The sequence below is a fragment of the Chaetodon trifascialis genome, chromosome 21, assembly GCF_039877785.1.
Source record: "Chaetodon trifascialis isolate fChaTrf1 chromosome 21, fChaTrf1.hap1, whole genome shotgun sequence".
In the NCBI taxonomy this organism is placed as follows: Eukaryota; Metazoa; Chordata; class Actinopteri; order Chaetodontiformes; family Chaetodontidae; genus Chaetodon; species Chaetodon trifascialis.
The window spans coordinates 532,501-548,331 of NC_092076.1; the positions used below are offsets into that span (position 1 = coordinate 532,501).

Genomic DNA, 15,831 nt, shown 5'->3' on the forward strand with positions numbered 1-15,831 from the left:
GATTTCTGAGCCGATCTCTCCAGCGCTGCCTGGCTCTCCTTCTTCAGCTCCTCCATGGCGACGTGGAAAACACTGCTGCTGCTGCTGCTGCCCCGCCCCTCCTCCTCCTGAATCAATCAATCAATCAATCAATCAATCAATCAATCAATCAGCTGATCATTGACCCACAGAGCTGTTGTTGTGCTTTGTGTGGTGATGATGATGATATCTCCTCACACTTCCTGTCCTGATTTTGACTTTTGTCTTGTTAATTTTAAAGTTTTCTTTTTCCACCAATGAGGCGACGCACTGCCTGATCATTCACCCTGAACAGACGATCATTGATCAATGACTGTCAGTGGAGCTGAACATCTGGACCTCCGTGTTATTGACAGTTTGTGTCTTTTCTATAAAGGTTGTTGTCATCACTGTACTGCAGCTCAATAAACGATCGATCCACCTGATCAGAAATATGACAGACGGATCAATATGATCGATCAGCCGAGTCGACTGACAACGTTGGAGAAACAGGACGAACCTTGACTTCCTGTTTCAGATGCTCCACTTCTTGTGTCAGACTGTTGATGACGTTGGCCTTATCCTCTGATTGGCTCTCCAGGTCCTGAAGGCGGGTCTTCGCAGTATTGAGCTGCTCTGATAGGCTGTCACGCTTGTCAGTCAGCTGTTTGAGCTGCGTCTGGAGGCTGGTCACCTGGAAACAGTTTAGAAAAGTTATTCTTGGTTTCATCTTGATCTCCAGTCACAGAGGCAGCATCGTCAGAAGTGTTTCTGATTGGTCACTGAAAACAAACCGGACACGCTGAGACAGCTGAGGCACAGCTGACACACAGCTGATGTACAGATGAGACACCACTGACGTCACAGCTGAGACACAGCTGACACACAGCTGAGACACCGCTGACGTCACAGCTGAGATACAGCTGAGACACAGCCAGGCCGGCTTGCCTCAGACTGTCGAGGTGTACCTAATAAAGTGGCCAGTACCTGCGTCTGCAGCTGGAAGATGCCGTTAACCAGAGCTTTGTTCTCCTTCGTCAGTCTGGATGTTTCCCTTTGCTCCACCTCCAGAGACGAAAACACAGAGTCACAGTTTGGACACTGGGACGGCCCTGCGGGGGGTGGAGAAAAAGCGGGGAGTGAGGGTCTATGTGTGGACACTCGTGTGGACACTGTGTCCACACACTTCTGGCCATGCAGCAGTGAGAACTTCAGCTCTTACCCGTCGCATCCTCTAACTTCTGCTCCAGCAGAGCCTGCTCCTTTTTTAACTCCTGCACCTCCTGCTCCCGTCTCCTCAGCGCCTCCTCCAGCCCCCTCCTCCTCTCCTCCCTCTCCCTCAGCTCCGCAATGGTTTCTTCGTTTTTGTCGTTTTCCTCCTGGAGCCTCCAGATCTCCTCCTCCAGAACCACTGAACCGAAGGACGATAAAGAAAGAAGATAAAGGCTCTGCACTGAAAACTCTCCTCCTCCTCCTCCTCCTCCTCCTCCCACCTCTCTTCCTTGCCGGTCCCCTCTCCTCCTGATCCTCTGTAGCTTCACGCTGGCGTTTCCTGCTCTCCTCCTCCTCCTCCTTCTCCTCTCCTCCTGTCCTCCTCACACAGCGGCAGGACGTCTGAAGCTGCAGCAGCTCTGACCTGATTGACTCCACCAGAGTCCTCTGAAAGACAGGAAGCGTCCACAGAGTCAGGGGAGAACACTTCCTGTTCACCGTGATGGACGATCTTTCAGGGGCTCGGACTTGAACTCGTAAAATAAGGGCGCGTTTACGTCTCTGGTGGCGTCCTCCACGGTGACGTCCATGGCGGCCTGCAGTTTGTTGATGATGTCGTCTTTCTGTTGACAGATCTCCGTCAGCTCGGATAACTTCTGCTGCTGCTGCTGCAGAGTCTGCAAAGGTCAAAGGTCAGGTCAATCTTTATCGAAACAACAGATCAGGCACAATGTAAATAGAAGAAGACACCAGCACAGCAGACACCACAGAAGAAGACTGTAGCTACCTCCTTGGCCTCCTGCAGTTGGTCATGTGACTGCTGCTTCTCCAATCGCAAAGACTCCAACTCTGCAGGTACAACACAAGGTCAAAAAGTCTGCGCTACATGTGTGTGTGTGTGTGTGTGTACCTGCAGAGAGAGAGAGAGTGTGTGTGTGTGTGTGTGTGTATACCTGCAGAGAGTGTGTGTATGTGTGTATACCTGCAGAGAGTGTGTGTATGTGTGTATACCTGCAGAGTGTGTGTGTGTGTGTGTGTGTGTGTGTGTGTATACCTGCAGAGAGTGTGTGTATGTGTGTATACCTGCAGAGAGAGTGTGTGTGTGTGTGTGTGTGTGTGTGTGTGTGTGTGTATACCTGCAGAGAGTGTGTGTGTGTGTGTGTGTGTGTATACCTGCAGAGAGAGAGAGAGTGTGTGTGTGTGTGTGTGTGTGTGTGTGTGTGTGTGTGTGTGTGTGTATACCTGCAGAGAGTGTGTGTATGTGTGTATACCTGCAGAGAGTGTGTGTATGTGTGTATACCTGCAGAGAGAGTGTGTGTGTGTGTGTGTGTGTGTGTGTGTGTGTGTGTGTGTGTGTGTGTGTATACCTGCAGAGAGAGTGTGTGTGTGTGTGTGTGTGTGTATACCTGCAGAGAGAGAGAGAGTGTGCGTGTGTGTGTGCATACCTGCAGAGTGTGTGTGTGTGTGTGTGTGTGTATGTGTGTGTATGTGTGCATACCTGCAGAGTGTGGGTGTGGGTGTGTGTGTGTGTGTGTGTGTGCATGTGTGCATACCTGCAGAGTGTGTGCATGTGTGCATGTGTGCGTGTGTGTGTGTGTGTGTGTGCACCTGCAGTGTGTGTCTGTTCAGTCAGACACTGATGGACACTCTGGGCGTCCTCTCTGATCTTCTCCAGGTCTTCGGTCAATGAGCCGATGATTCCTTCCAGCATGGCCGCCTGCTGCTCCTGACAGCCAATCACAGCGATCAATGATGCTGATCAGTGACACGGGCCGTGTCAACAGGTGAAGGCTCTTCACTCACCTTGCTGTCGGCGTCGACGGCGGACAGGTCGACCGTCTTGCTGACCAGGTTCTTTAGGATCTCCACCCTCTTCTCGGCCCTCTCCTCCAGGATCTCCTTCTCCTTCTCCAGACGGTCGCTGACGCACACACACAGAACATCACCTGAGCGACAGGTGTCCCTCTGTACACGCTGCTTAGGTCACACGACGACGGGGACTCGTTACCTGTAGTCTTTCTCCATCTTGTTGAAGAGTTCCATGAACTCGGTGCTGACTTCTTCTCTGATCTGAGCCTCCAGGACCAGACGCAGCGCCGCCTCTCTGTCCGCCTTCACCTCCTCCTCCATGGTCCTGTCCTCTTCCTCCTCCTCGTCCTCCTCACCTCCTGCCTCTAGCACTGTTCCCTCCATCACACTCTCCTCCTCCTGCTCCTCCTCCCACTCTTCACCATCATTGTCCTCCAGCACGTCCTCCAGGGTCGTCTCCCAGGCGACCATCGAGCTCTTCCTGCCGTGCCCCGACACGTTCCTGCGCTGGCTCGCCTCGTCTATCATCATCGACAGCTCCATGGCCGACCTGTGGGGGGCGTCGTCCAGGACCACCGGCCTCGAATTCAGCACCACCACCTAGAGAGACAGAGACAGACATAGACAGAGACAGACAGAGACAGAATAAAACTGAATAACCTGTTCACTGTGCAGGCACGCCTGTGAGCTTGTGTGTGCTGACCTTCTGGGCGAGGGCGGAGAACTTGAGGACGTTGAGCGTCTCATCGAAGCAGGACGAGCTCTGGTTGATGTTGACCACCATGGAGACCCGGCCGGCACCGCAGAAGAAGAACTGCAGGAAGTGGGTGAGTTTGGACTCCCTGAAGGGAATGTGGTGCTGAAACCTGCAGAGAGACGGATCACCTGTCATCCAGGAGTCTCTGAGACATGACCACATGCACGCATGTATGCACGCACGCACGCACGCACGCACGCAGTTGTCCTACTTGGCGTGTTGGTTGAGTCTCATGGCACTGATGCATTTCCCGAGCGTGAGCAGCGAGCTGTTGATGTTTCCCGCCTCCTTCAGTCTCTCTCCGGTGTTCAGAGTGCGAGAGCAGCGCTCAGAGCCGGCCAGGTCGCAGAGAGACAGCCTGGACACACAGAGACACAGAATAACCATCAACACGGGACGCCGGAGGTCCGACCGTCAGCTCGTCGCTCCACACCGACGCATAAACAGGGCGGAGACGGCGTGGTCTTACTCGCTGATGCCGAGGACTCTGGGAACTCCGACGTCGTCCACTCTGAGGATCCGGATGGAGAAGATGCTGTGGCTGCAGAGACACATGAAGCCGGATCACTCCTCTGCTCTCACTCTCACAAACAGTTTCAGGGGTTAGCAGTAGCAGCTCACCTCCTGCTGGACAGCTGGTTCAGTCTGGTGGAGGAGAAACTCTGGTTCTTCTTCCCGATCTTCATCACTCTGTAGGCCTCATCAGAACTGTTCACCTGGACCCAGCGCAGGTCTGAAACATGGACGACAAACAACAGAACATGTCCAATGACTCGTCTCACACAAATCTATCCAATCCGTTTCTCTGTCCATCGTATGAAACTACTCTCTCGTCCACCTGGTGTGTGGATGTGGGGGGGCAGGGGGCTCTAATCTGACCCACACGCAGTAACACATCACAATATTGCACACATGCACACAGTCTTACCTTTGATGAAAGAGTTTCCTTTGACGTCCTGGGACAGACGCAACACTGTCCTCCTGTGGTGTCCACTGGGAACCTGAACATCACAGATCAATCAGCTCGATCACTGATCAACTGGTTATTTGGACAGTTTGATTCTTGCAAGCATCGACACTCAAATCAGCTTTGTGTGGAGGCAGCGCAGGCGCTTCAGGTAAAGGTGAGACAGGACAGGTGATAGAGTGTCGGTCCACATGTTTCAGTGTCGGGGACAAACAGGAGGGCTCCGGTCAGATTCATCTTTGAGTCTCATCGTCAAAGCCACCAGACTCCATTCACAGAAACAGGAATTTAACATGGTAAAACACACCTGCTTCAAACTGACACACACCAATTAAAACTCAGCAGAACCTTCTCGGTTCACCTGTCACTGCTCCAACAAGCATCAAACTCATTTCAGCCAATCAGGAGAGGAGAGAGAGAGAGAGGGCGGACACCAGAGGAGCAGAGAAAACAGAAGTACAAACATGTGTGTGTGTGTGTGTGTGTGTGTGTGTGTGTGTGTGTGTGTGCATCACCTGTTCCAGCAGGTCGTGGATGTTGTCGTTGTAAATCTCGCAGAATGAAACCCAGACGGAGAAACGGATGCTGGAGCTGACGTCCAGACAGAAACTGTCAGCTTCACTGTTCACACTGCTGTCAGTGCTGAGAGATGAGCCTGAAGAGACACACACGCAGGTGCACGCACGCACACACACACACACACACACACACGCAGGTGCACGCACGTACGCACACACACACACATTCAGTGCTTTGGGTCAAATCGTACAGGTGGGACTTCTTGGTGAACTTCACTGACCATCAAGAAAAGTTGATCTTCCAGACGTCTGACTTTTGTCGCTCTGCAGAGAGATGAGAGAGACACACACTAGTACACACTACATCCTCACACTGTGTGTGTGTGTGTATGTGTGTGTGCGTGCGTGTTTCTGCGTGCGCCTGTCTGACCTCTTTGAGCAGCCTCATCAGGTTCTTCTTGCTGCTGCTCTCTGCTGCCTGCTGGTCTGGAGTCAGTCTGCTGTAGTCTCTGCAGCGCTGAGGCTTCAGGTCCGTCCGACTGTACAGACGACCTTCAATGCTGTTAAAGATGACCGACAAAGACCTGGGCAACAGACCGCTGTCATGATCCGGACCTGAGAGACCGACAGGAAGACAGACAGACAGCTAGAAACTCAAGTGGTAATGTCATGTTTTAGACAGACAGATGGACGGACGGACAGACGGACAGACGGACAGACGGACAGACAGGTTGTGTTTCTGACCCAGGAATGTGAAGGTTTTTCCAGCGTTGGTGACTCCATAAGTGAACACCAGACAGTTGCCTCCATTCAGAACGTCTTGGACCAAACCCCGAACCGAACCGTCAAACACCTTCCTCTGACCGGCCTCCGGACCAAACACCTCAACGCAGACCAGAGAGGACATGGACGTGAGTCTTCAAAAGAACCAGGACGGAGCAGGATAATGTCTCCAAAAGAAAACCACAAACTGCTACTTCACACACAGACAGACGGACAGACGGACAGACAGACAGGTGATGTCACAGCTACCTGTGTGAAGGTGAACCTCTGGGCTGTTTGTGGGAGGGACTTCTCGTTCTGCCGGTTTGATTGACAGCTCCTGGGAGCCTTAAGGACAACAGTGTCTGGTCCCTCAATAGTCACACAGTCCTGAAGACAAAGGACAACAAAGACATTCAGGGTACAAACATAAACAAAAGCAGTGAACAGTCCCGTCTGAGGATCTGGAAGCAGCAGCTCTGACAGAAAGTGACAAAGATCCATCGATTATCCGTTTGGAGTCGGACAACGTTTTCATGGATGAGTTCAATTATTTGATCAAAATGTTTCAGTGAAATTTAAAGACCAATGCGTGTGTGTGTGTGTGTGTGTGTGTGTGTGTGTGTGTGTGTGTGTGTGTGTGTGTGTGTGTGTGTGTGTGTGTGTGTGTGTGTGTGTGTGTGTGTGTGTGTGTGACCTGTGACTCTCCGCTGTCGCTCTCGGCTGCAGTGAACGGTCGAATCCTCAGGTAGACCTGCAGGTTCTCAGACTGTGACTGGACACTGTCCTGATGAGACAGACAGAACACAGATCAGTCCATCGTCCAGCAAGGTCAACAACACCTGACAAACAGAGAGACGGACAGAAAGACAGGCAGACAGACAGACAGACCTGTGCTGGCAGAGCAGCGAATTCATCCAGCAGATCTCTCCTGATATCCTCCACCTCCACCGGCCCGACTCTCTCGGGCTTCCCGGCTAAACAAGACTCCATCATCTAACACAGACAACATGTCAACATCAGTCTCATTGTGTCTCAGTCCTTCAATTTTCAGCTCCACTCCACTTTACTTCTGCACATTAACATCGCCATCAACAGTCGGTGAAATTCAAACCAAAGTCCCTCCAGATCTGATGTAAATCCACCTTCAGCTCGAACACACAGTCTGCTAGAGATCAATGGACAGTAGAGATCGATGGACAGGAAAACGCATTCTGAAGGTTGACAGATTTTAATTCAGTGTGGTGGAGATCAACGTTCACCAGAGGAAGTGACCATTTAAACGGACTTTACTTATTTACGAGGTTTAGAGGTCCAACAGTGAACAGAACATATCCGAGCTGTAAACACTCACTCAGATATCGTTATTACATCGTTATTGTCCGGTGCAAACGGACAAACACATAACTGGCATCGATCGACAGTCAATACAGACCAGGAAGATCAGAAAACAGCAGGAAAGCGGAGCTGAAGAGTTTCCAAACGACTGTTTCTGTTGTTGTTAGCATGAACCACAACTAGCTAACCTTCAAAGACGCTACACGCGTTTGTTTTAACGCATTTTCAACCCCAAACGTAACATTAAATCACATCTCTATGACTTAAACCGACATTTTATCAAACTGTAACTCACTCTGGGTGTGTTTTATTCACCAGACGAAGCATTTAAGTCGAAAACATCGAAAGACAATCTGTAGCGTTAGCTTTAGCCGCTCCTCTCCGCTCCGCGGTTTACTTTTTAAACTGGGACCAGAAGACCAATCATATGGCGGGTACATGCAACGTCACGCAAATCACGTTCGCACTCTCGGAAATGATCTCGCGACAAAAGTTAACCCCAGTTCCACCGGATTTTTGAATTAACTAATAACGTTATCACTATATTAAGATTCTGAGACTTGAAAATACTAAAAAACAATAATGAAACTGTCAAACTGTTCGCGGAACTGTGAAGAAGAAAAGCGTATGTTTTTTATCATAACTTTATGTTGATGTTGATGTTGATTGATTTATTATATTTACACATTCTGACAATATGAAGAACAACAGGGCAAAGTGATGTATTGATTGTACTGTATACGATTTAGCACAATTTCATAGAAAGCTCACGTTGTTGGATTCTAAAGTGTTCATTGTCTGAAAAGAAAAGTAAACAACGGCGGGTGAAAATTACGTCATCAGACGGGGACAACAGAATGAGGGAGGAGGAGGAGGAAGAAGAGGAGGGTTTCAGGGGGATTTGTGGATTAAAGCCTCAGAGACAGAAGCTAGCTGCTACTTTAAGACTTTATCTGGATAAAATCTGAGTCTGAGACAAACTGCTTCGTAATAAACTCCGTTAAAAGGCGGGAAACGTCAGTTTGCACGAGCCGCTGCGAGGAGACGCAGCTGCCGGTTTCCTTGACAACGGTGAGAGCGTCGGTTCCTGTTACTGATGAGATCAGATGAATGTTGAACATGTCGTGAATGTGATGTTTGTGTGTTCAGCTGTGATCGGATTGACTAAAGATCACGAGGACACGCTGAAGAGCTGCTCTGTATAGTTTTTATAGTCATTTTCAAACCTTTTATTCATTCACTGTGTTCAAACTTCTCATTCCTGGATGAAGAAAACTTCGTCTTTATCTCTCCTGTCCTGACCCTGGTGCTTGGTTTGTGTGTTCGGTCAGAGCTTACCTGTACAGGGCTGCTGTCGTCATGGCATCTGTGGAGTCGAGCGGTGACGGCGGGAAGTGGCTGGACGCTCACTACGACCCGGTGGCGGGTCTGTACACCTTCTCGTCCTGCGTGGACCTGGCAGACCTGAGCGGGGACGGGGAGAGCCGACTGGTGGTGGGGGACCTGGGCTCCGGCTCGTCGGGCATGAAGCTGAAGGTGTACCGCGGCACGGCGCTGATGAGCGAGAGCACCCTGCTGGACCTGCCCGCCGGCCTCGTCGCCTTCTTCATGGACCTGCACGAGCCGCGGATCCCCGCCGTGGCCGTGGCGTCCGGACCCTGCATCTATGTCTACAAAAACCTCCGACCATACTTCAAGTTCACGCTGCCCAGCCTGGAGGTCAACACGCTGGAACAGGTGTGTGTGTGTGTGTGTGTGTGTGTGTGTGTGTGTGTGTGTGTGTGTGTGTGTGTGTGTGTGTGTGTGTGTGTGTGTGTGTGTGTCAGGAGGACACACACCTGTCAGCAGACAGAGCAGCAGGAAGGAATCCGGCTCATCTTTAGTCCAGATATGAAGTCTGAGATTTACAATAACAAAATGTCTGTTTAGAAATCTCAAATGATCTTTTCTGTTTTAGGAAAGTTAGACTTTTTTAGGTGCACCTGTTTGATTGACAGCCGAGCTGAAACACCTGAGAGTTCAGTTTGTGTTGAAACGAGTCGGCTGGACTTTCAGGTCTCTGCAGGTCGATTTTAGCCTGTGATGGATTCACACTGAGGTGAACAGGAAGTGCAGGACTGTGTTCAGACAGCATGCTGTGAATCCGCTGACCGTACCTGTGACGTGTTGTGGTGCTCTGATTGGTCAGGACGTGTGGCAGCAGGTGAGGGAGGGTCAGATCGATCCTCTGATGCTGAAGGAGATGTTGGAGAGCATCAGGAAGAAGGCCGACGTGCCGCTGTCCGTGCGCTCGCTCAGGTTTCTCTCTCTGGACGGCGACGACGTGGATGACTTCGTCCAGCTGCACAAGCAGCAGCCAATCAGACGGCAGGTAAAGATCATTATCTGTTACAATGTCACGATGCAGGAGGTGTTGAAGCTCAGTGTCACCATGTTAACGTGTAATCATAGAAGAAGAAGATTACAGTAAATGTGGAAGCACAACAAGTTTAAGAACAAAGAGAGCCAGAGAGCATAAGGCAGTAACCAGATGGTTACCTGACCGGCGTCGGCCACCTCTCGCTCTCATTGGTCCGTCCTCATGCGTGTTTCAGACGGTCATCACCTGCATCGGGACTCTGAAGAAGAGCACGGCTGACGAGGACGGCGTCAGCTGTCTGGTGATCGGCACAGAGAGCAGCAACGTTTACGTCCTCGACCCCGAAGCGTTCATCATCCTCTCCAAGGTAAACTCCCGCCACACACCTGGACGGGCTGGACAGGTGGTACTGGTTTCAACCGGCCCTGTTTTCTTGGGCTGTGTTGTCAGGTTTGCTTCCACACAGGTCAGACAATGAACAGGTGGTCAGGCGTCATCCCACGCCACACTCACTTTCCAAAGAAAAAATAATAATTTTCCTTTATGTCTTTATATCAAGGTGCTTCTGGAGCTTTCAGCCACACCTCATGGCTCTCAGGTGCTCTTTGTTCCTGAGATGGTTTCATCATCACGTGACGTCGGAGTGCAATTTTTCTCATGTGATAAGTGATGATAACAAACTAAACCATCTCCAGGACCACTGAGTGACCTCCATCCAGGAGGAAGGCCATGAGGCGTGGTTGAAAGCCTCAGGAACATGGAGGTTGGACCTTGTGTTGTTTTCCTCTGCTGCTGTTGAAACACTGAAACGTGTCGTGTGGCTGTTGAAGATGTCGCTCCCGGCTCCTCCCACCATGATGGATGTGACGGGTCAGTTTGACGTGGAGTTTCGCATCACGGTGGCATGTCGCAATGGCAACATCTACATCCTGCGCAGGTGAGACACACCGGACACACCTGTCCTCCACCTGTCACGTGCCAGTCAGCACGTTACAGGAGCTGATAAACATCCACAAACTCAAAACATTTTTCACTCTGAGAGTATTTTTGTTTGAGGACTCACCTGACAGACGCTTATACTGCTGGTCCTCAGGGAGTCGGACAAACCGAAGTACTGCATCGAGCTGTCGTCTCACCCGGTGGGTCTGGTGAGAGTCGGGAAGAACGTGGTGGTCGGCTGCACCGACGAGAGCCTGCAGGGCTTCACACAGAAGGTAAACTGAGCTCCATGATGACAGAACGAAGTCTGAGGAGAAACTGTCAGCCGCTGAGAAACATCCAGAAAGTTTGAGTCTGTTACTGAGGCAGAGACGATGCAGCGTCAGAGGAGCTCAGGACGGACAAATGAGGTCCCTTTTGGACCAAATAGTTGCTGGAAGTAAACTCAGTCCTGAAGAGTCCTGCTAGTGTTTGAGTCTGCAGCACAGCTGTGCTTTAAGCTAAATGCTAACATCAGCATGCTAACGTGCTGATGTGTAGCAGGTTTATTGTTTACCATGTTCACCGTGTTAGTTTAGCGTGTTAGCATGCTAACATTTGCTATTTAGCAGTAAACACAAAGTCAGAGGATCAGCGGTTCACCCTGAGGGAACGTGAACATCTGAACCACATTTCATCACAATCATCCAACAGTCGTGATGTTTCAGTCTGGACTAAAGTGGTGAACTAACAGACGTTATAGAGCCGCGTTGCTAAACGTCTGCTAACTGTCCCTGTGTCTCTTGTTGCGTCTTTAGGGAAAGAAGCTGTGGAAGGCCATCCTTCCCGCTCCCATCACCACCATGGCCTCCATGGACCTCCCCACCAGGGGCTTCCAGGCGGTTCTGGTGGGCCTGGCCAACTGTGAGGTCCAGCTGTACCGAGACAAGAACCTACTGAGCACTATCAAGACGCCCGACGTGATCACCAGCATCTGCTTCGGCCGGTATGGGCGCGAGGATGGGACCCTGATCATGACCACCAAGGGAGGGGGCCTGATGGTGAAGATCCTGAAGAGGACTGCGGCCTTCGATGACAGGGACAGCGCCCCTGGACCGCCGCTGGCCCAGAGCGTCCGCCTAAACGTACCCAAGAAGACCAAACTGTACGTGGACCAGACGCTGAGGGAGCGTGAGAACGGCCTGGCCATGCACCGCGCCTTCCAGATGGACCTGAGCCGTCTGCGTCTGGCCGCAGCCAAAGCCTACATCAAGGCCCTGGAGTCCAGCCTGACGCCGATGTCCTCCAGCCTCACCGAGCCACTCAAGATGAACGCCGTGGTGCAGGGCCTGGGTCCGTCCTTCAAACTGACCCTGAATGTCCAGAACACGGCGGCGTGTCGGCCCGTCATGAACCTGGCCATCAGCTTCCTGTACGACGAGAGCCTGTACAGGATGAGGAACCCGTACATGAGGATCCCCCTGCTGGTGCCCGGACTCATCTACCCCGTCGAGACCTTTGTGGAGTGCACAAGTGACAAGGGCATCTCTGACATCATCAAGGTGTTCGTCCTGCACGAGGGGAAGAGCTCCCCGCTGCTGACCGCCCACATCAACATGCCCATCAGCGAGGGACTGACGCTCAACTGACGACAGACGGCGCTTCAACTTCACGACAGACTTCAGCTTTATTCAAAGAGACTTCAGCTTTATTCAACCAGACTTCAGTTTCAATCTGAACTAAAGAAACTGTCCAATCAGTGACTGACTCAAGTCTATGTGTATAACTGAATGTTTTCTTCTGTTTGTTTGTTTGTCAAAAGAAACAAAACTAAAAGTCAACAGTGGATCATTTTTCTCGTTCAGGTGAACTGAACTACAGGTGTGAAAGAACCCTGTGAAAGGTGAAACAGCACCATCTGCTGGACAGCTGCCAGTAAAACCTGCCCTGAACAAATCAAATCAAATCAAATCAAACTTTATTTATATAGCACTTTTCATACATATTAAAATGCAACACAAAGTGCTTTACAGGATTTAAAAACAATGGAAATCAAAATAAAGCAACAATAAAAACCCATCCCTCCCACCCTTCATATGTACAAACACCCACCCTCAACTACATGCATACACACACGCACACACGCGCACATACATACACACATACACACACACACACACACACACACACACACACACACATACACATTCTTACTGCAGACGATGGCAGGGCACTAATGACTGAGGAAAAGGCCACCTTTGGGGTCGTCCCAAAGAGGAACTCCATTTAAAAAACCTTAAAATTAAATTCTACCTGATGGGTTTTATTCCTCCCAGACTCTGAATGAGGACTCCTCAGACCTGTTGGACCTGTTCCAGGACCAGTTTTCTTCAGTTCATGTTTGAGACAGTAGTGAGTGTTTGGAGGTACAGATTGATCAACAAGCTGTTCGAGCTCTCAGGGATCAGACGAACACTTCTCTTTGTTAAACATTACATTAAACATTAATAAACATCTAAATACGATGTTTTTTAAATGTAGTCTGGTGAAGTAAAATAAAATTCCTCATTGTGAAAATAAAGGTAACGCTTCATGTCGCAGTTCTGTCATCTCTGAGAAAGTTTCTGGGAAAATTTCCTTGAAAGAGAAGCTCAGTTATTTATCACTGACTCTTCAGACGTGTCTTCATGTTTCAGACCTGCTGCGATGAAAAAGACCACAAGCACTTAATGAACTCATTTTTAATGAAAGTGAATCAAACCAGTGAGTTTTTATTCAACATTGTCTATACCGACTATCCCTTTTCGAGGTTGCGGGGGGGGCTGGAGCCTATCCCAGCTGTCAACGGGCGAGAGGCGGGGTACACCCTGGACCCCAAATGATCTTATCTTATATCTTAATTACTGCCGGTCTGTTACTGTTTGAACAGTCGTTTATTTTATTGTCAATTGTTAATAATTATCAGGAACTTGTAAGAAAGCACAAACAGACAGAGTGGGACTTTCTGCTGTTGCCACACTTTGGGAAACGTGGAGGTCAAACTCAGGTGAGGGCAGGTAAACAGCTGCTGTTTGCTGTCCGTCAACACTGACAAGGTCTCTGTCTGACAACACTGACAAGGTCTCTGTCCAACAACACTGACAGTGTCTCCAGCTGTCCGTCAACACTGACTGTCTCCAGCTGTCCGTCAATACTGACAGTGTCTCCAGCTGTCCGTCAACACTGACTGTCTCCAGCTGTCCGTCAACACTGACTGTCTCCAGCTGTCCGTCAACACTGACTGTCTCCAGCTGTCCGTCACTGCAGCGTGATCACGTGAACCTGCAGCTTCTGTGGCTCTTCTCTCGATCAGCTTCACGTCTTTCATTATCTCGTCATGTTTGTCTTCCTCATTGTGAAATAGGAAAAAGTCCTGACGTGGACAGCCCATGGACAGCCCATGGACAGCCCATGGACAGCCCATGGACAGCCCATGGACAGCCCATGGACAGCCTGGTGACCTAAAAGCTCACAGGGAGTCACGCTGTGTTGCGCCTATAAAGCCTGACGTGAGCATCAGTGTGAACAGAAGAAGCTCTTCATCTTCATCTTCATCTTCATCTGGATCAAACTTGGACGTCTGAAGATGTGGCGTGTCGCCCTGCTGCTGGGTGAGATACCGAATCACCTGCCGCTCAGCTGACCAATCAGAAGCTGAATATTCTCCTCAGTCCTGCTGCAAACCTCTTCGTTTCAGCATTTAGCGGTTTGATCGTTGCAGTGATCAGTGAAGAGGAGCAGGTTCTTCCTCAGTCACAGCATGTTAGCGCTCGTTCAGGTTCACTCTGTGTGTGTTCAGGTTCATGCACAGGTGTGTCACTGAACCTGCTCTGTGTGTCTGTACATGTCTGTGTCGCAGTGTGGGGACAGACAGCAGGTCCCCACAAGTCAGGATTCAGTGATTTTTGGTGAAGGTCAGTCAACTTAAAAACTCCCTCTGTGTGTGTGTGTGTGTGTGTGTGTGTGTGTGTGTGTGCGTGTGTGTGTGTGTGTGCGTGCGTGTCCAGCTGTGTTTTGTGTGTGTGATGGCTTAAAGTTCGGGCGGCTCTGCAGTGGAAACTCTCACAACAGCAGGAGGACCTCAGACAGATGGGGACAGGGACACTACGGAGCCAGCCGGTAACACAACTACACAGCTACACTAAGCAACACGGTGCATTCTGGGAAATGTAGGATCCAGTGTTTTTGAGCCACAGAAGTGTCAGCCGAGGACGACAGCACTGGATGAGTGGAGGTGTGCTGTGTTTCAGGGGGGACAGGACACACAAAGGTGTGGACGTCGTGTGCAGGGACGGATCCGTCGTCTACGCTCCGTTTGATGCGACGCTGCATGGAAACATTATCGTCTACACTGACCCCCAGAAGGCGGCCATCAACAACGGCATCAACCTGAGAGCAGACGGTCAGTCCATCACACCTTTACTGTGTTTAACTGCGCTGCTCATGTACTTCAGTACACAACTGAGGTACTTTCACTTTACTAGTGTTTAGTGTTTTCTTCTCAGGGTACTTTCTTCTTCTACTTCATTAAATGTATCAGACAGCTTCAGTTACTTTAGACTCAGATCTGACACAAAACAAACAAGACTTTATAAAATCTGGTGTTTAGTTATAAATTAAACTCCAAAAGTTTATTTAAGTTCAGCTGAGACGACAAGTCCATCAATCAATGAGTGTATTGACAGAAACTGATCGATCATCTGTTGTTTTATTGATCTCTGATGTTTGGAGACACAATGATCTAAAGAGACCAGAGACCAGAGGACAACAGACACAGGGGACACTTTACTACACTCAGTACTTTTACTTTAATACTTGAAGTACATTCTTCTCATTATACTCACATACTTTTACTGAAGGAACATTTTCAGTGCAGGACTTTGACAGTAACAGAGTATTTGTACTGTGATTAGTACTTTTACTGCAGTAAAGGATCTGGTCCCACAGGTCTGTGTTTCAAGCTGTTCTACGTTCAGCCGGACCGGACCTCCGGCTCGGTGAGGAAGGGGGACAGGCTCGGCACTATGCTGCCCATGCAGAGCGTTTACCCGGGAATCACGTCACATGTCCACGTCCAGATGTGCGACAGGACCGACCCCATGAAATACTTCTGATGGACTTCAGCTGCTGTAACTTCCTGTTTGTCCACATTAAC

The 15,831-nt window shown here is 50.0% G+C and overlaps 3 protein-coding genes across 4 annotated transcripts in view; 2 read left to right on the forward strand and 1 right to left on the reverse strand.

Annotated features, from left to right (window-relative positions):
• kif20bb (kinesin family member 20Bb) overlaps positions 1-7,732 on the reverse strand; it is a 10,953-nt gene extending 3,221 nt beyond the window's left edge. The window contains exons 1-23 of the mRNA XM_070989914.1: positions 7,656-7,732; positions 6,914-7,018; positions 6,720-6,809; positions 6,293-6,412; positions 6,005-6,143; positions 5,691-5,875; positions 5,542-5,584; positions 5,258-5,397; positions 4,704-4,776; positions 4,397-4,508; positions 4,245-4,316; positions 3,987-4,133; positions 3,722-3,884; positions 3,218-3,618; positions 3,013-3,130; positions 2,818-2,935; positions 1,997-2,058; positions 1,767-1,886; positions 1,491-1,656; positions 1,220-1,408; positions 985-1,109; positions 518-691; positions 1-101 (exon numbers count right to left, since the gene is read on the reverse strand). The exon at positions 1-101 is cut by the window's left edge and continues 60 nt beyond it. Of these exons, the coding sequence (XP_070846015.1) occupies positions 1-101; positions 518-691; positions 985-1,109; positions 1,220-1,408; positions 1,491-1,656; positions 1,767-1,886; positions 1,997-2,058; positions 2,818-2,935; positions 3,013-3,130; positions 3,218-3,618; positions 3,722-3,884; positions 3,987-4,133; positions 4,245-4,316; positions 4,397-4,508; positions 4,704-4,776; positions 5,258-5,397; positions 5,542-5,584; positions 5,691-5,875; positions 6,005-6,143; positions 6,293-6,412; positions 6,720-6,809; positions 6,914-7,018 (2,963 nt within the window). The 5' untranslated portion in view covers positions 7,656-7,732. The remainder of the gene's footprint in view (positions 102-517; positions 692-984; positions 1,110-1,219; positions 1,409-1,490; positions 1,657-1,766; positions 1,887-1,996; positions 2,059-2,817; positions 2,936-3,012; positions 3,131-3,217; positions 3,619-3,721; positions 3,885-3,986; positions 4,134-4,244; positions 4,317-4,396; positions 4,509-4,703; positions 4,777-5,257; positions 5,398-5,541; positions 5,585-5,690; positions 5,876-6,004; positions 6,144-6,292; positions 6,413-6,719; positions 6,810-6,913; positions 7,019-7,655) is intronic.
• Positions 7,733-8,205: 473 nt separating this feature from the next.
• On the forward strand, positions 8,206-12,328 carry bbs1 (Bardet-Biedl syndrome 1). 2 transcript variants are annotated; one of them, XM_070989848.1, is made up of 7 exons: positions 8,206-8,431; positions 8,692-9,097; positions 9,549-9,731; positions 9,955-10,086; positions 10,550-10,656; positions 10,813-10,933; positions 11,456-12,328. In XM_070989848.1, the coding sequence occupies exons 2-7, from the start codon at positions 8,720-8,722 to the stop codon at positions 12,284-12,286; spliced, it is 1,752 nt and encodes a 583-aa protein (XP_070845949.1). In that variant the 5' UTR covers positions 8,206-8,431; positions 8,692-8,719; the 3' UTR covers positions 12,287-12,328. The 2 variants fall into 2 exon arrangements, with proteins under 2 accessions (XP_070845949.1, XP_070845950.1); XM_070989849.1 differs by lacking the exon at positions 8,206-8,431 and having other exon boundaries at positions 8,715-9,097; positions 9,561-9,731.
• Positions 12,329-14,236: 1,908 nt separating this feature from the next.
• LOC139349753 (leukocyte cell-derived chemotaxin-2-like) lies at positions 14,237-15,831 on the forward strand. Its single transcript, XM_070990733.1, has 4 exons — positions 14,237-14,287; positions 14,684-14,795; positions 14,927-15,078; positions 15,624-15,831. Exons 1-4 carry the CDS (start codon positions 14,263-14,265, stop codon positions 15,788-15,790), a joined length of 456 nt encoding a protein of 151 aa, XP_070846834.1. The 5' UTR covers positions 14,237-14,262; the 3' UTR covers positions 15,791-15,831.